We start from the raw sequence: 19,705 nt of genomic DNA, 5'->3' as shown, positions 1-19,705 counted from the left end.
ATGGTGCTTGTTCTTGGCTCTGCTGTTCTAAACGTTTGGAGGGAGAAAGAGTTGTCAGGGCTCTTAGTTCTTCATCCCTTTGTAGCCTTGTAGCTGACTTCCCTTGCTTTAAGAACTAATGATTCTGAGGCATTTTTTTCCCAGAAACAGAATTGTTTAAGAGAAATGGTGAAGAGGGGTGGTGTATTGGCTCTTTCTCACTGCAATCTCTGAAATCTTTAACTTATCTTTTACCTGTACAGTCACTGCAGTTCCACTGCTTGTGCGTTGAGCTGCATACTGTAAATTGTAAAGACGGTTTGAAATTGCTGCTGGTTTGGTTTAATAAGCAGATAATCAGCAGTTTAGGCTGTTGATTCGAGTTCATCCTGTAAGAAGTGTGGAGATAACTGGCATTGAAAACTTGATATCTCTCGTGGAGTTTTTGCACAAGTAAGTTGGAATCCTGTGTATGAAGGAGAGGCTTAAGCTAATACTAAATGTTTGCAGTTTCATTGAGTTTTCTATTTATAGTCTTAAACCTTTGAGCACTTGGCTCTATATAGTTATTTTTAAATGAATATTCCACGTAATGGCTGATTTTGTTGCCTAATGTACTAGAGATGCTAGGGCTTTGGCCTTTTTTAGAAGCAGCTCTGCCTCATATGACTTGAGCTGGCTGCAGTTAGCAGTAAAAAAGTTAAGTATATTTGAAAATATTGTAGGGGGAACAGTGTCTGAACCTTGTAGCTCAGTTTGACTGGTTCTGTCAGGTATTGGATTGTCTGAAGTGCTGAAGCATCTGATTACGCTGATAACATGCAGATGGTATGCTTATCTCTTTTCTTTACCCTATTGATTTCTGGTGTGTTATCAAAATTTGCTAACTCCTTGTCTATGATCTGTATGTGAAGACTATGTAAATAAAGATTAAACAGGACTCAAGTAAATGCCTCTGAAGATTAGCCTTATAGGCAACCCTGGTCAAAGGTGTGTTTGCAGCCAACTTGCAGCTGCAGTTCAGGAATGGGTCCATATGAATGGTGCTCCCTTGGCAGCCTCTGAGCAGTATGTGCTCAGCCTGTGGTCTTGGCTGGGCTGTTCTGAGCTGAGCCTGGCAGATCTCAGTCTAGTTCTGACAGGCCTGGACCAAGAACTGGCCTGCTGTGTCAGAGGACAAATGGGGCTTGTCAGAAGGCATTAATGCAGGGATTGGTAGCTTTCTATTTTTAGCAGGAAGGATTGCTCTGTAGTCACTTCCTGCTTTTGTTGGTTTCCAGTTTTGAAGATTGAAGTGCTTTATGAGTGGAACTCTGAAAATATTATCTGAATCTCCAGTACGATGTCAAATACTGAATGACTGTTTGCTCAGACATAAAGAAAGGAACTGTCACCTACGAAGGTGAATGTTCACAGCATGGGATATAGTTTCTGTGAGGGTCTGGTTTCCTACAGGAAATAGTAACTGCTTTTGACGCATCAGTATTTCCCATTTCAGGTATATTTCTCTGACCATGCCTTTTTAATAACAAGATCCTTGGAAGGAGAGAGATGTACACATGACAGTACTGGTTAGTCTGGTTAGATAATCAAGGTGATAAAAGTGGCTTGAGATGTAAGTGAACAGGACAGCTGCTATTATTTGGGCATGCTGAAGTTCTGTTACCAAGTACACTTTATCTTTTACTGTTTTTCTTCATGGGAGGGCTACAGGTATTTCAACAAGTGACAATATTTAAAATGTGAACAGTCCTTATATGCCAGTTCTTGGACTTGTGCATTACTGGGAGAGACAATGAAGACAAATGAGAGACTGGGAAGAAAACTAAATTAGTGGAGCTGAGACACTAGAACAACATTTGTTGATGTTAAGTCTCAAGCTATCTTATCATGAAGTAAGTTTTCAGAGTGCATCAATACTTTGTGTAAAGGTGATGTGCCAGACTTGGGTGTGAGAATGTTGGTTTACAAATGCCTTTGGCTTAACTCTTTGCCTTCTTTTCAGCAGTGATAATCTAATGGGGTGAAGTGTTGTGAGGAGTTCAATGAAATACTGTCTTTCCGCAGCAGAATTAAGCTTGACCAAGCAGCAAATCTGGAAGAGTCTGTTTTGAGTGAAGAGTCTGTGTTTTGAAGTATAAAATATACTGTTTGTGGGTTGTCCAGAACAGTATGACAAATACTTTGTGTATCTGTCCCTAGATAAGCAAATCTTGGTTCTGTATTAAAGAACAGTGAATTTGTTTGTTTCAAGTGGAAAAACTTAAAATAAACTTAGAGGGTAATGTAGCAATGAAGGAAACGGAAATGAGTTTAAAAGCTTTTTTCTTGACTAAACTTTTTTGTGATTATTAAACAGCCATGTGACTTACAGAATGCCAGCCACTGTTACTTTTGGAGGCCTATAAGCGGTCTGTCTTTCAGAGTTATGAGAGAGTGGCAGGACTTCTGGTGAGCTGTTGTGCACCATTCCAGAAGATCTGCCTTTAAAAAACCATAATTGGATGTAGTTTCATAACTAGCTACAATTAGATGCCAGGTCTAGGAAGATCACTTTTAAAGCGTACATGGACCTGTTGGAGCAGGTAGAGAGGAGGGTCATGAACAGATCAGAGGGATGAAACACCTATAAAGACAGGCTGAGAGATTGGGGTGATTCATCCTGGAGAAGAGAAGGCTCTGGGGAGACCATATAGCAGCCTTTCAGTACCAGAAGGGGGCTTATGAGAGACTTTTTAGCAGGACCTGTTGCAGTAGGACAAGGGGCAGTGGTCTTAAACTAACAGGGTAGATTCGGACTAGATACAAGGAAGAAGCTTTTATAGTGAGTGGTGGAGTACTGGTACATGTTGCCCAGAGAGGTGGTAGAAGCCCCATCCCTGGAAACATTCAGGGTTAGGTTGGACAGGGATCTGAGTACCAGCATTTTAACTAGATGATCTTAAAGATCCCTTCCCATTCAAAGCATTCTATGACTTTATGATTTTGTCAAAAAGGCATGGGAGAGACTTTTTTTTTTAAAAAACGTTCTTTAAGTCTGCATTCGGTTGCTGTGAAACAACAAAACCTGGTAGTTCTTTGCTGCTTCTATCCTTTTTATGCCTTTGTTTTTGAAAGGGCACTACTTAACTGACTTTTCCTTCAGAGCTTGTCCTGGCTTTCAGACCTTGTCATGTCTGGTGTCTTGGAGTTAATTTTTTGTTTGTGGAATGTTCTTGTAGGACTTGCCCAACTTAACTGAAAAACATTCCTCTAATAGCTAGCTGAAAAATGGTCCCTCCAGTGCTCTCAATGGCAATAAGGGGCTTCTAAAAGTTTTACCAAAAGCTTACAAGGACTAAAAAAAACTACTCAACCCTTTATAGGTCCCTGTGGTGGGTTCTTTTTAAACTTTGCTGGTGTGGTGTTGATGCAGGAGTCATCAAGATTGATCCTTCAGATATTGATGAATCCACAAGCAGGAACTCTGTGCAGTAGATAAACCAGGAGGAAAAGTTGGCTTTTAGTGCTTGATTTCCCAAGTCATTCCTCAGTCAAGTCAAAGATGCTAATCAAGTACTTATACAAATAAAACCTAGGTAGATACTGGAAGGTGATCCTTTGTCTTTGTGCTTTTCCTTATTGATAGCTTCAAATTTGGGCATGCTTTAAGTATTTTAACCTTGACTTTGGCTCTGCTGTAGTCAGCTGCTGTTAAAATGAAAAGCTTATTTTCTTGTTTCTGGGTGGTTTCTTAATTATACCCATAATTGGGGTCTTCTGTAGGCCAGTGTCTGTGGTTGATTGCTCATCTCTGCGCTAGTACAGAGTTTCAGAGATAGCTATGAGTGGTGTATCCTAGCTTCTACAGGTCAGGTATCTGCAGACCTGGTGTAATGCAGAGACTGTGTATACCTGCTGTCTGCCTGAAGTCTGGCTAGTGTCGTTGTCTAGTAGTGAGTGGGTAGAAATTCAATGTGGTAGGATTTTTTGAGACTAGTAAATACATTTACTACTGCATAGAGTACAAGCTTAACAAAGCTGAGCTACTTCACTGAAGTGATCTGTTTTAAGTTGTCTTTGAGACAGTCTGCATGACTTAAAATAACCTGTATACAGGACTGTGGCTATATGTATAACGCTTCCCCAGATAGTCTTAATGTTCTCAGCTGATCATAGGATTTATCCTTCCTGACTGTTCTTAAAATGCAAAAATGCCTTGAGTAAGGCTCTGGTCTTCTGCCAGAAGCCAAGAATATATTGGGAAGTCAGTCTGGGCTAAAAGGAAAAAATAAGGAAAATTGGGCTCCTGATTTATAAAGTTTAGTAAGCATTTTCATGTGCAAGTAAATGTCAGTTAGTCTTCAAGTGTTAATGACCTAAATTAGTAGCAAATGCCTTCTGTGTTTTTTTTTCAATATGTATGTTGTGGTGTTGAATCTTTGTGCTTAAGACTTGCTAGTCTACCTGATTTCATGTGTGATGTGCTTGCTTTATTCTAGCAACAAAATTATTTGTTTAGGTAACACTTACATTAGTTTAGTGACTGGCTTTACATTAGAGCATGAGAACATGGTTTTGTTTTGATGCTTCACTTTGCAATTTGGCTCACCTGAAGGGTTCCTATACTAGTAAGGGGAGGAGGGTAAAACAAAAGTGTTTTGTGCAGCTGGTACAATCTATTTCTTGATTTCTTTATTCTGCTTTTCTTGATTTCTTGATTCTTGATTTCTTCATTTCTTCCGTTGATCTCCATGTTGTGGTGTTTTGTGATTGAATATATTAAAATAATAAATTCTTGTAATTGTTATCTGTCCTTGTTACAGCTCACTATTTAACCTTTTCAAAAAGAAGTTTGTCTGCGACTAGATGGAAATCAAATACTGGCTTTTAAATACTGTCAGTGAAAGGGTTCTGCCTCATCACTTCAGGTTTGGCTCCACATTTGAGTAGCTGTTCTCATCTTGAATTTCAAATTATAAGATACCTTGCAGAATTGATCTTACAGGTAAAATCACTGCTGCTGTGTGTAACGCTGTTTCAAATAAGTCTTACTCTGCGTATATGGCTACTGTTGACACTTTAATATGTGATAATGCTATTATTCTGAAGTTTGATAATAGATGTTTTAATACTGTTATCCAGTAACTAGAATCTTGTGTCCCTTGGAAGGACAGACAGTAAGGCTTAAATCTGTGTTGTTGGAATGTATTTTTATTGAGGCTGAGGCTGTAGAAAACTTCAGGAACTTCAGATTTGCAAAACAGCATGGCGTATTCAATATACAACATTGCTTCTGTTTTTTATGTGTACAGTAAACTTTCATTGTCCCAATAAAAGAAATTGAATAGAGGAAGGGTGAAGGAGTGACTTTAATGTTTTGGGTTTTTTTCCATTATGAAAGTGAATTGGAGCTGCTATACTTGTAGATGCTGAAAACTTAAGGTTTTATGTTGAATCTCATTATTAGAGCTCAAGGGAAAGATGAAGTGGGACAAGGTGATTTTATGCTACTGACCTTTAGATAACATAAGGTAAGCAGACTGCATCACTAGGAATGATGGGGTTTTTTTGTTTTCATGTACATATGTACTTTGCACTGCTGGCAGAAGTTAAAGCCCAGCCATTTCTGTTCAGTGTCTGTGCAGTGGCTTTTGGCTGATTTCTCGCTTAGCTGAATTTGTCCTATTGGTAGGTGGGTATCTTTAATTTGGGAGTTCATTCTGGTTATTTCACTCATAATGTCAAAAAAGACGCTTGGGTGTACTGGGTGATTTTATATTGACTGGTGATTTCGTGGATGTGCTGTTAAGTTCATTGATTTGCTGTTGTGCAGTATAGCTTGATTTGCCCATATTCACTGTGTAGCTGGAAGTCCTCAGAGTAGGAATGAGGGAACAAATTCTGTGTGAACTTTAGGAATCTGTTTTCTTATGGGTAGGTGAACAGTAGATGACTATTTCCACATGCTTGCCCCTTTTTAAGCCTCATGGCATGTGTGATTTGTTGACTTTTGTGTATAAATAAACATAAGGTTGATTCTCACAGGCACAAATCTATTGAAAGGAGTAATTTTAGTATAGATTTCTATTTACTCCTTTCACAGAGCTGGCAAGGGCAAAACAAAAAGGGATCTTCCTGTGTGGGGGGATGGTTCTGATGGGAGACTTCCAAACTTAATACCCAGGAGGTGTGTGTTCCTAAAGCCAGTTGTTTTTAATTTGCACCTGTTAATATATCAGGCAAAATCTAGCTTCGTTGTCCTGGGGATTAACTAAAACAGGGACTTTGTGGTGTGTTTGGAGGGAGTCCTTTCCTTCTTCTGAGGTGTGGGCTTACTTTGTGGTTTTTGGAGGAAAAGGACCAGTTTAGGTAAGTGGTGTTGTCATTCTGAACTCCACGATACTTCTGTGGAAGCCTCTCTGGGTAGTCTGTTTTAAACACTTGTGTTGTCTGGTGCTCATTTTTCATGCGTGAAGATGCTTTTAACCTGGACAAAAGGAGTACAATTCTTCTGAAGTGTTCAAGTTTTAAGAAAGATTATTGTGCAGGAATTGATCATCAAACAAGTAACCAGTTACCTACCAGCTATCGTGTACTGCTCCACACTAATGTATGGGAGAAAGGTGGAACTAGCAGGATGAGGCTTTTGGCTTTCTGTAATCTGTAGCGAGTTGTCTCTTACTATTTATTTGTTTTAGTGATTAAAAAAAATCTCAGGTATGAGCCTAAAGTTTCTCCTCATCTCTGGATGTTAAAATTTATGAACATTTTGGTCACTATGTATTTCTGCAGCACACTCCTAATTCTGGAGTTTTTTTGATGTTTAAGATACAGTATTGTTAGAAAAATGTCTCAGATTAGTCCATGAAGGAGAGGAGCCCCTGTACACCTCCAAGCCTGGTTACTGTATTTCCAGTAAGTGGTGATGAAAGGAGGCACTGTGAATGGCCTGATTTGACTCTGGTGGGCTTGGTGCCAGAGCAGTCAGGTGTGCCACTGCAGCGGGTTGCAGGCTCAAGCCTCCTGCTGCCCTCCTCTTGAACTGCCCTTGGGACCTCACCTGGCTATAAAAGAATCTCTTCTTGGGTGTGTTCCCTTCATCACTTGTACCTGATAGCCTCCAACCTTGTCTCTGCACATTTCCTTTTCTGGTGAGTCTTTTTTTTAAGAATTGGAGCCGAGAGGTAGAGTGCCTAACCAGTTGCAAAAAACAGTGGTGTAATATATGAAGTGTTCACACAGCTCTGAACTGAAATAATATACCAGTGATTCAGGTTGCTGTTTGCTATTAGCGTGTTCTGCATTTTGGCTCCTAGTGTACTTAAATGGAGCATTTATCTTAATTTGATATGTTTTTTTCTTCACCTTTCTCTATTTGAAGTGTACATACCAAGGCAAAAATGCATCTGAGATATGGAAACTTGCATGAGTGCTTTATATCCTATTGTTTTGGTTGAATTACATCCTTTTGTGCTAGAGGAAATGATTCAAAATCTGGGTAAGAAAACTTTGAAATCTGGAATGGGGTGAATACCTTCAAATGAGAACTAATCTGTTCCCATGGTTTACTAAGATTTTGTCAATCCTCTGGTATGAGGAGGTCTTAAACCAGAATATTTTTAGAGATAGTCTGGCTCAGTAGCAGATTACTCAGCTCAGTGTTCGGTGAAACTATTCAGCGTCACTCATAAGGGCAGATTGAATGCCTATAGTAACTCTGGACTGAGCTGTGCTCATGTTCACACATCGCTGTCAGATAATGGCTTCTTTGCTGCTGAAATGTCAGAAATGTCTACAACTGCTGCAAATCTCAAGTGTGCTGGGATTAAAAAACTGGCTTAACTGGACATTGATTCTTGAAGTACATTTATCAAATCTTATGCACAGTGTTTGTTTGTTCTCTAGAGTTGAAACTCTGGGTGTATTCATACCTTCTGGCAAATTATCAAATACTTAGTATTTCATGCTTGGTAATGAGTTTGTTTTTTTTCTCTTGTTCCTAAAAAGCAAATATATTAATGACTAATTGAATTAATATTTTAATGTAGATTCAAAGCTGTTGCTGCTTTTGTAGTCACTGTTGTCCTGTTTGCTTATCAGTGCTTGATATAGCATATTTGAGCTTGGAGTGAAGTGGTGGCAAGTTGATTTGGGTGAGAGATCCTGAGATTGCTGAAACTTCCTGGTGCTGTCAAGCAACAGCTGATGCCTCAAACTTTTTCAAAAGGAGTGACCAACTTTGGAGAATTAATTAGACCTCCAAGGCAAATCTTGTTTAATATAACAACAAGGAGGCCTGATGAAAGAGGATGTTATTGTTTTAATTTCCTAAAGCTAAGTCGCATAATAGGAAGAACTCGGTCAAGCTTGTACATGGCTGCTTAGCAAAGAAATGCTGCTGAATGATGAGTGGCTTGTGAAGGATTATAGTCATGGAGCAGTAAAAGATCTGTGATGTCCTGCAGTATCTGCCAAGATGCATCTAGCAGGAATCCTGGAAACTGCTGAAAGTAGGCTAAATGTGGTATGAGCCTTTCAGTTCTTACAGAGCCTGCTCTCCATCTTACTGCAGCTCCTACAAGATATTCAAGTGAAAGTGAAGTGGCCTGGGTGTTAGTTGCATACTAGTGCAGTTTGGATCTCATGCTAACTTGCTGGCCAGGAAAGGTGTGGTATGCATTATTAAACTGAGTTCTTGTTTAATGTTGTGGTAGTGACACAAAGAAACATGGAAAGGACATGAGCAGGGCTTTTGTAAAGGATGGGGTTGAAGGTAAAAGTGTAGTGCAAAGAAGCAAATACCAAGCAAGAAAAAGGGGACCGCGTGTCTGAAGTGACAAATTTTTTTGAATGCACTGGCTTTGGAGCAGCTGCTTGTATCCTCCCAAAAAAGAGTGCTGGTGCATGTTTGCAGCTGCAAGTTTAAAATGATCAGTGCAAAGTTCCTTTCTCAGTATAAAGTCACAGAGACTGGAATCAGTTTGAGAACTGTCCTGTTTCTTTTATGCATTTGATGTCCCAAAACCATGTTGACTTGATTTTTGGTCCACTTACTACTACTGAAACCATGGTTCCTGGGTAGATAAACTCTATACTCTGAGCTTTAGGTATTCCCTGTGCCATGATGGAGCCTGACTGATGCTAGGTAGGAGGTGTAAAAATGTGGTGGTACAAATGAGACAGGTTTTGACAGGAAGGTAAGGAAGGAAGGAACACTACAAACAACATTTGTAGTGTTAGTGAACTATGGGGGTCATGACAAAAATTGTCAATAGTGCTACCATTGGAGATGGAGCCAGCAATTAAATCCTTCCCTGTTGTCCAACAGAACTTGCATTTTGTTGGTTCTGTTTTCCTATAACTTGCAGCGTGGGGAGTTGAGTAAGGTGCAGAAGGTGATAAGTAAATATTTATCTTGGAATGTGCATTCAAGATCAAATAGTATGCATAGTAAGAAGCAAGGTCTTTCTGCTTTCATTGAAAACCTTTGCCCCAAGATATTAGGGAATTGGTTTGTTCTTGACTTTGTGTTGAAGGAAAAGTAAAGTAAATGCTTTATCTCTGTTTGTTTTGGGGTTTTTTTCTTCTGTCTGGTTAAAATGTAAAGGGGTAATTGAATCTAGGCTTTATAGATGGGCAAATGGACACTGTAGGTAATCAGGTTTTCAGCTTGGTCTACTGCAAACTTGCGTAGAGATGATAAATGAGCTGAATTTCAATTTACTTGATATAGATTATTTTTTGTTGCTTATTTGTTTAAAGGTTGTACAGATCAGTAACATTCTGGAAGCTATCAGTGATTAAATTTGCAGGCTGCACTTACTGGTTTCTAAGGTATATGCATTTGGCAGCAGGGAGCAAAACAGAACAACTACCTTGGGAGTAAACCCTTAAGCTGGGACAAGGGGAATGATGTGTGGTGTTATAAGCATTTGGTTATAAACTCTGCCTCCAAGGTGTGGCTCTGCCAGGTGGTTTCCCTGGGGAGACTCTAAATCCTGCTTACATTATTGACAAGCTGCATGACCATTGTGGCTTAGTTTTTGGATTGTGAAGCATAAATGATACTTGCCCCACTAGGACAGCCTGTAGATTAATGTTCTTTTTTTGGCCTTCTCACTGATACTTACTGGTACGACTGTCTTCCCAGTTTTATTCCCATTCTGGTAGGTGCAGCTTTACCAGCATCCTCCACTAACTCGCCTTGTCAATGCCAAAATCGACTGACAAAACTTGTGACCTTTTTCTTGAATGAAGCATCTAAGGCAGCTGTAATGAAGATTAGTTTTGTGGGTTTTTTGTAGTTTTTTTTTTTTAAATAACGTGTAAAGCAAACTTGAGGCTTCTGAAACCAGCAGTTCATGACAGAAGATATACCTTAATAGAAAAATAACCACCTTGCTTGTGAAGATAATCACTAGTCACCAGAGTAACTTCTTCAGTTAATTCCAAGTGAATTTTTATAGGCTTTTCTGAGTGAGAGGTCTTTTCTGTAGCATCATGGAAACTTGATCTGGGGCCTTTCCCTGTCCTAGATGTTGGACAAATGCTGTTTGTGGGGCAGAGTGGATACTGTAGTTTGCCCTGTCTAGTTTTCAGGGCCTTTAAAAAAATCCTGAGCTGTAAGACAGGAAAACTACAAAGTTTCTTGTCAGTGCTGTGATTTCTTTCTGGGGCCATGTGTGTTTTGGATGATTTTAAAAGTAAGTACATGAGTAAGGACTTGCTTGGACTGTGGTAGTGTAAGTGACTAATAGTAGCATGATAAAAGTACACTTACTGCATCTACTGTAGATAAACACTTTTGGTCAAGAGCAAAGGTTGATTTTAAAAAAAAAAAAAACACGTTTGAATCCCCTTGTACTGAGGAATATCTCTGGGAGTGTAGGGTGGGAGAGGGGAAAGGTACATGAAAGCTGTTCTTCTTTCAGATGGAAACCAAAGGAAAAATTTGCCAGGCTGCCAGCAAAAGCTGTCCAGCCTAAAAAGAAAAGGCAGAACTGATTTAAGTGGAAAATCCTTACCAATATTTTTTTCTTTTAATCTTGCAGCTGATTGCAATGCCGTTCTTAAAGCTCTACAGCCCATTTTTCAGGAGCAGGGAATGACAGAAACAGTTCATAATTGGGAAGACCATGGCTATCTAGCAACCTACATTAAAAAAAATGGCAGGTGAGTGGATTTTCTTTTCATTCCTATAGATTGTCCCTTCTGTCTTGTTCTGCGAATATTTTTTGTCCCCGTATTGTGTCCCCTTCTGAGGTGCGGGTAGGGCAGTGTGTTCTCTTAACAGCTTTGTGTGTGAAGCAACTAAAATAAAGCAGAATACTGATGACAGTCTTGTCTATATCATCTTGCAGTTTGGCAATCTGAACAGTTGAATTGGTTAATCTGAGCTGTGTTGGTGCAGTAACATTGCATGGTGTCTTGGTCTCAGGGCCAGTCCTTCCATATGCAGGACAACTCAAGTCAGTTAAATGTATTTGTGATTCATCTGATGATGGAATATTTCTAAATATGTTCAAGTGTAACCTTAGCATGTGAGTGATGAAAACTCTCTATCCCTGTCTTGTATGTGCTTTTAAACACTTTATTATGCACTTCAAATTCTGAAGCATCTGCTAAACAGCATGACAGAGGTGGTTAGTGTCATTAGTGGTGCTCATATAAGCAGAATCTGCTGGGATAAACTGATAAACAAAACCCTGTTCTCTTTATTTCCTGAAGCTGCTTTATAGTGTTAGGGTTAGTTAATTACAATATACATTTATCCGGCCTATTTATTAGTAGCTGCCATAATTTTGTTGCACTTTGTTTCCAGTTATTCAGTTGCTTGTCCTGCCATCTATTGTGGCAGTTGCTGCTTTTGTTCTTTTTGAAATCTCTGCTTACATCAGTGTTCTTTAGGATTGAAGTTAAGCTAAATAAGGTTTAATTTGTTGGCTCTCTTCTCCTGGGTGTCTTGGTAAGCAGCTCAGTAGGCCATACTGCTAACATGAGAACTGCCTACGGACTTTTTAAGCTCTCCCTACAATGAAAGAAGCACTATCTCCAGAAGGAAAATCTGTGAGATAACTGGTGCCTAGAAGCATCTCTGAGTAAGGTCCTTATAAAAACTCTACATTTTTAAAGTAGCTAACTTGATTTCTCTTGCTACACTGTCAACTGAAAATGCCTGTTGCAGATTCCGCTCCCTTCCTCACATGCTGGAGTATAACACTAATGAATGCTTGAAGTTGGGTGGGGGAGGGGGTAGGGTGCAAAGTTGACGTGTCTGTGTAGGATAGGTGGGGAGAAATTAATGGGAATGACGTACCTGTGCCCTCATGGTAACAGAAGAAATTTGGTCAAGTTATCAGCTTCCATGGTAGAGCAGAGCCCCTATGGGTATATCCTTGTTCTGAGTACAGGCTTGGGAATTCAATATATTGGAGAACTTGCAATGAAATCTACCTTCAGTCAGTGGGAATTCAATATATTGGAGAACTTGCAATGAAATCTACCTTCAGTCAGTTTGAGTGCTTTTCTGGGCTATCAAGTAAATAGCATGGGAGGGGGAAGTGGGGAGAACTGTATGCTGTTCCCTGAAAGCCCATTGCTTTATCAATTGCTGAGCATTCATACCGATTCCTAAAGGTTCTTTGTTGTGTTTTACTGTTGTTGATCTTGTGCTGTCCAGCAGTGTGACACTTGCAGTCATCCAGCCTTTCACTGTGATGCTAAATGCTGCTTAAGCTTTTGCACCTGAAGGTAGTTCACAATACTCTTACTGTGAGTATGGAGAGGTGGGCCTAGTGGCTTTTCTTCAAGGACAGAAGGGCAGATCTGTCATGGTGGGTCTGGGTTCTAGATATCTCTTCCCAGTCTTTACTATACTAAGTAAAAAAGCTATGGAGCAATAACAGTCTCTTGGACGTCTATACTGCTGCAGACTGCTGGCTTGTTTCCTGGACTTCTTCAGGGCTACACCAATAGCTTGTCAGCTGGCAGGGTGTTGGGTTGGTTTCTTCCAGAATTCCCTCCAAAAAGGGCAGTGTTGATAAGGGTGCACAGCTTGGGCAGCTTCTGTTGTCATGCAGTTGTAACAAGTAGCCTCGCTCCTCTCACAACCCTCATACCACACTCAGGGGCATGTACTGTCAGCTTGATGTAAAATACTTCCCTAGTAGCTGTAGCAGAGGCCTTCTGTCATTTCAGATGCTTTGATATGGCAGTCAGTGATGGGTTGAGAGAGAAATGTCACTGTCCTGAAACCACAGGAATACTGTGTGGGCCCCAGGAAGAGCTGGGGCTAAATGGTGTAAACAAGGATGTGGCCTGCCTGATCTCTGGGGGGAGTTGGGCTCCTTGAGCCCTACAGGCTGAGTGCAACCAATTTAGTCAGGTATCAGTTCTCATATGTTTAATAGCATCATAAACTAGGCATCTCTAGGACCAACACTGTTCGTCTTACCAAGTTGCAGTGAGAAATATGATAGAGAATATAGAGTTTCAGGAAAATGTGGACTTAAAGATACCCTGAGTACTGTGATGTCCAAGACATGAGTCCGCAGCACCATTGTTTGCCTTACCTGATAGGCTGGTTGGCTTGCTCTGTCACTCTCCATTTGACATGTTTGTGTTTTAGCAGTCAAATGGAGAAGTCGCCTTCTCCCTGTAAGTCTGCAGGTGCTACAGCTTTGCCTCTCCTTGTTTCACCAATGTGTATGATGCTTCACCATCTGAGTCACTGCCCCAGCTGTGAATGGGCTCCATATCAGAAACATGGTTAACTGTCAAAGTTTTAGTTGAGCTTGGTTTAAATGTCAAGTTATTCTTATTGCTTTAATGTTAAATTTTTGAACTGATATTTGTACACAATTATTTGCTAACTCAGACTATTAACCCTGGGAAATAAATTGTCAAAGTTCTAATAAAAATTGGTCTGGAAGTAGTTGAACTTGTTTATCCTGGAGAGCACCCTAAACACAATAAGGAATTTCAGTTTGTGATACCACCTCAAAACTGAAGAATGAGCACACGAAGAGTGGAATATTAAGAGGAGATTGTTTACTTTGCAAGTGGCTGTTTGTTTTTTTTTTTTCTGGTGTGGTGTCAAACAAATCAAAAAGAATGGCTGTTGCTTTCTTTTTTAGTATACTCATTGCTGTCTTAAATCCAGTGTGTACTGGATATATCTTCCCTGGAAATGATTCACTCTAGCCAGACAATTTATTGTCTGTATTGGTGTCAGTGCTTTGCTAGCCACATTCAACACTGAGTTGGGGAACAGCAGCATATGCAGGAGAACCTTCTGGGACCTCAGCAGTTTTGTTTACTTGAATTTTCACATCATTTAAAGAAGGTGTGTACTTTTTTAAAGCAGCTTTAAATGGCACATTCCTGTTAACGTTAGATGATGTAGCTTCAGTTAACTGAAGCAAATAAGGATGTGAACACTTTAAAGCTGGTAGACTGGACAGTTAAAGAAACGCTGCAAAATGGACACACACTTCGTGAGTGTTAAGAAATGATTATAGTCTCTATTGTAATGCTAGCAATTGTATGGCTGCACTTTATTTTAAAGACCCAAATTATAAGATTTTTATGCTAATTAAAAAAAAATCTGACTGAACTGGTAAGAAATTAGCTAAGGCATGTAGAGTTTTTGTCTTCATTCCCTGTAAAACAGTTTAATTCTGGAAATAAAATATCTTGTAGTAAAACCCAGAAAAATGTCATGAAGGGTGGATAAGTCATGAGCAATTCCTTGTAAGGATGTCTGGGTGTTACTGGGCGGCACAAACATTCCCCAGGATGAAAGATGGATGAGTTGGTGCTGTATGTGAGTAGAGCTTTTGTGAATATGCACATACAAACACATTTTTAACCGGCCAGAGGTGACTGAGCCATTTCAAGACAAAGATGCACAGCTGAGGTAACAAGCTGGGCACTAATCCCAGGAAAAAGTGTTTGAGATGAGATAATGTCTCGCTAAACAGTGTCTGTGATCCCAAGTCTGCAGAGATAACCTTTATAGCCTCCAGGGTCCCCGTGCTACTTACAGATTGTTGAATAGTGGGCACTGCTGTTGACAAACCATTATCTTCGACAAAGATACCATGTGAACAACCCTGTGGAGGGCTGTTGTTAAATGAATTGGAGCCGATTTGGGGGATTAAGCCATGCTTTCCTGTTGTCATTACCAAAGCAACAGATCCCTGTTCTCCTTTGTCTGAAGTTAAACAAGCAAAAGTCACATGTCCAACTCCACCTGGTCCATTTACTTTGTGATTTCCACTGACAAAGGACCTAATTGAGGGAAGTTCAGCTGAAAGCATTTACTGGTGGGGTTGTCAACAGAAGGCTTGAGAGCTGGTCAGGAAATGGCTCACTTGAGCCACTCAAGTCCTTGTCTGTCATGGTGGGAATGGATTTGCATGCTACTGTATCCCCATCCCCAGGTTGGGAACACTAGCACACGCAGGAGAGAAGCTCAGTCTCTAGTTTTGGGACCTCAACAGTCTTCCAGATCATTTCCAGACTGTTTTCTGGGTCACCTTAAGCACCTGTTTTTACTGAGGTGTCACTTACTCTAGCTTAGACTGGACAGTTAACAACTTAACATGCCTATCTATTTTTATCTCAATGTATATAGTACTCTGCACAGTCATAGGGCTCAGTATATCTTAAATTTCTGAAAGCTATTAAATGAAACTAGGGTAAGGAGAAAATTATTAAACCTAAAACCCAGAAATTAAGTATCTTTTCAACTAATACTATATTGTAATTCTTGCTTATAAGCAGTGATGCTATTATTCAGATACATACAGCTACCAGGATTTTTTAATGCATCCACATTCCTTCTTTTGTCATGTTCCACCTGAAAGTTCTTTAAAAACCCACAAAACCTGGAACTTAGTCACTGTTTCTGTAGTAGAAGGCTGTCCTTCAGGAAAAACTTTTGACCTTCCTTGTATATGCATCCACTTTCAATGTGTTTTGTCTGAATTCTTGTTTACAGAAGTGTAATCCTACTGGCATTTAACTTCACTGTTCACAACAGTGCAAGATTCACCTGATTGAAGTTGGTTTGTATGTCACAGAGATTATGATCTTTAAGGTCCCTTCCAACCCAAACTATTCTATGTTAGCATCATGAAGAGTGGGTATTTCCACTTTTTCTTCTCTGTTAGAATGTTCCTAACCGTTTTGTATGCTACTCAGTGTATTTTAAAGGAACAGATGAACATGCCTCAACTCTTTGTTTCAAGCTAAAATATAGTAGTTTATTTATGGAGTTACTCAGTGCAAAAATGGGCTGAAGAATTGGATTTAAACAATATGGTGATTTTTTTTTTTTTTATTTTGGGATTTCCTAGTATAAGCACGTTTTAATGTTTTCTCTTCTGAGTAAAATGCTGCTTTTATGGGCAAGATGTTTTTCAAGTGTTTGAACTGTCCTGGAGAGGAGTTTGTAGGTACCTGTCTGTCTACCCAGTTTTATTCCCTGAGTGAATAGTGGTGGTGAAAACTCTTCCTCAGATATGCAGGTTTCCAATGTTTCTTACTTCTCAATACAAGTAACTAAGGCAGGATAGATGTTTTGGCTTAGAATGTGTTTATCCTCTCTGTTTCTGGTTCTTTATCAGTAAAGAGGATGCTTATCCAAACCCTCTGTTTTGGTTACTTTTTGACTTGTGCAGTTAGAATTTAAATATTAACACCTGATCTTCCCTGTTGTTAAGTGGCAAGATGGAGTACTGAATAGAATTGTTTCTGTCAGTTGAGACTCCTTTGCATGCAAGCACAAAAACTTGAGTGCTGCCCTAGAAGAGGTTGGGAAGGAGTGGGGCCTTGTTACTGTGGGGGCTGCTTTTCATGTGCAGATTTTGTTGCCCAGTGGAAAGGAGAACATCCTTTGCTGAGCTTTTTTTTCTGTCGTTGCTTTTATGAAAGTACTGTGAGCACACACCAAAGATATGCTAGCTTTATTTTGAAAATGGGAATTAAATTTTTTCATTAAAACAAAATGTAGAAGGGGAGACTTTTGAAGAAAACTTAATTTATTTCAGTTTTTTCCCCCCCTCATTAGGAGTGTAAAGTAACCTCTACAAATTTCATAGAAAACAAACTGTGTTATCATGGTTCTTAAAAATCCTCCCTCTAAATGCTGTTCGAGCAGCTGCTACTGAAAACCTGTATTTACGTGAGTTCTGCCAAGCAGACAAGTATGAAGTAACAAAAGCCAGCATAGCCTTTGCTCTCTGCTAATCAAAGCCAGTAAGTCTTTTGTGTGTTCAGCCTTGACCTGCTGCTGTTGTTGTAATGCTACTAGTCTGGGCAAATTTCTGAATGTACACTTGTACTATTTGTTGCATGTTTAAGTCTTTCATAGGCATTTTGGCGTATTTTGGGTGTTTATTTCCAACCAAGTGACTCTTAACGAAGGTATAACCAATCTGGATCTGTATCAGCCTCTTCAAGAATTTTCGATTTCTTTCAAAGTTGATTGCTTACCATAAATTAACTAGCTAGTATTATCAGCCAGGTGGTCTGAACATGCGTTTTTGCCCTACTAAACTGTTCCAGCCTGGTGCCTGCCTTCCATCTATATTCTCCCATTCTCCCTCCGGTGTCAAGAACCTGCTATTCCAGCAGAGGTAACAGCTTGACAAAATGAATGATGGATCTGCAGCATTACTATCTCTGTATTCTAATGCTGTCATATCACTTACAGTAAGTTGGAAGTTGCATGGTTGTGCTTTTAAGAGCAACCCTTCTCTCTGCCTCTCCTTGTCTCATATAAAAAAAGACCCCAAAGCAAAGGCACTAACATTGTACTGAGAAAGTATTTCATGCAGTCACGGGAAAAGTGAGGACAGTGTCAGCTGTCAAGTCTTATGATGACTGTCTTGTAGGAAGGGAGTTCAAAAGGGAACTCAAGTCATGAGACACTCTGTTGCTTGTTTGTGTTAGTGGCAAACCCTTGAGTATGGGAATAAATGATAAAAAGTTTTTCTGACAGTGCAAATATTTTTGGGACTGTGCCAGAACTTACTATCTGTGCTCTCTGAGCTGCAAATTGTGTTCTGTCTGTAGTGCCACAGTTCTGAGGGCATGGAGCTGGTCTATTGACCTTACTAGGAATGTCTCATTTCACTGGGCATTGTTGCATCCAAAATCTACTGGAGTGACCAGTGCCTCCATCTAGCAAGCTCTGCTTTTTTTTTGTCTTTAATTAAAAAAAAAAAAAAAATCCAAAAAACCCAAACAAAATGCATTAAAACCTATCTTCTGGAATCTTATGATAAAGCTGCTTGTTCTTATACCTACGCCTGACCATTTTTTTCCTATTATGTTAGGCACATTACTAAATTAGCTCTTACTGACATGAAAATTATATAAGCAATCCTGGTACAATTTTCTTCAAACCTGTTCTCAGTAGTTATTCCCTCTATGCCGAGTAGCAGGAGACTGTAGGAGATGTATGCAACCGATTTGTCCCTTTGGTTCAGGGGGTTATAAGGTCATAGAGAGAAGTGTTTAAAAACTCTGAAGCTCTGCAGAGGGTAAGGGAGTATGTCTCCTGCTCTTTTTTAATTTTTTTTTTTTTTAGTGGCCCTACTTGTGTGTTAGTGGTAGTGGTAGAAGCTGTAAGATGTTGTGGTCACTATGTGAAGTATGAAATGGCCCAAGTATCAAAAGTACTGACCTATGTCAGTCACTAGTGTGTGGGGTAGTGGGACACAGCATCCTAAAAATATACAGCTGAAGTGCTTACCTGCCGAAGTTCAGAATACCTTCCTCTCCTCTGCTTTGGTTTTGGCAGGAGTACAGTAGAATCATAGGATGGTTAGAGTTGAAAGGGTTGGGTTGGAAAGATCGTCTAGTTTCAACCCACTCCACCCCTGTGCCATGGGCAGGGACACCTCCCACCAGCCCAGGCTGCCCAAGGCCCCATCCAACCTGGTCTTGAACACCTCCAGGGATGGGGCAGCCACAACTTCCCTGGGCAACCTGTAGCCATGTCTCGCCACCCTCATCGTGAAGAAATGAGTTTGTTTGTTTTCCCTAAACACTTTCTTATATAGCTACTACAAGAGAAGCAAATAAGCTGCCTTAGAAATGTCTCTGATAATGAAAGCGCACTTTTATTTTTCTAATTAGCTCATGAGTATGGTCTCTGGAGTAGTTAAAACAGGAGTAACCCCCCCATCTTTATTTACTCCTTGACTAATTTTTTTTTTTTATTCATCCTTTCATCATGGTAAAACAGTGTGTTTTGTTTTATGCGCGGGTAATTTCCTGGTGTGTGAGGAATGTATATTTTAAGGCTGTTCTGTGGGTTTGGTAATGGCCATTGGAATTACAGGCGTTTTCTGGTCCCTCATCAAAGGCCTTTGTTGGGAGGACACCTAGTGGACAATCACTGAGATGTAGGGAGGGCCTGTAAAAGGTTGTATTAATCTGCAGGCACTGGAGAGGTGGAAACGGGGGCAGCATGTGCATATTGTGTAGAAACACCTTTACTCTTGAAGACGAGACCTGTGCCTAAAGTCTTCAGGCAAGCCTGGGACGTGCCAGACTCATCCTTTGAATAGAAGTGGACGGTACTCTGGTTTCTGTCAGCTGTAAATACACCACAGCTACAGATCATTGCTGTCAAAAGCCAGCAAGAGTGTATTTATTTTTGAGTCACGTCAGTCAATTTCATCATTTGATCATTTTATGGTTACCAGATATTATAATCTTTAGATAGTAC

At 39.9% G+C, this 19,705-nt stretch overlaps 1 protein-coding gene across 1 annotated transcript in view; it reads left to right on the top strand.

Annotated features, from left to right (window-relative positions):
* SMS (spermine synthase) overlaps positions 1–19,705 on the top strand; it is a 52,191-nt gene that overhangs the window by 6,470 nt on the left and 26,016 nt on the right. The window contains exon 2 of the mRNA XM_069874214.1: positions 11,013–11,133. Coding sequence (XP_069730315.1) covers positions 11,013–11,133 — 121 coding nt within the window. The remainder of the gene's footprint in view (positions 1–11,012; positions 11,134–19,705) is intronic.

The sequence above is a fragment of the Phaenicophaeus curvirostris genome, chromosome 1 (assembly GCF_032191515.1).
Source record: "Phaenicophaeus curvirostris isolate KB17595 chromosome 1, BPBGC_Pcur_1.0, whole genome shotgun sequence".
Taxonomy (NCBI): domain Eukaryota; kingdom Metazoa; phylum Chordata; class Aves; order Cuculiformes; family Cuculidae; genus Phaenicophaeus; species Phaenicophaeus curvirostris.
Note: the sequence above shows the minus strand (reverse complement) of the source record. Positions and strands in the feature narration are given on the sequence as shown.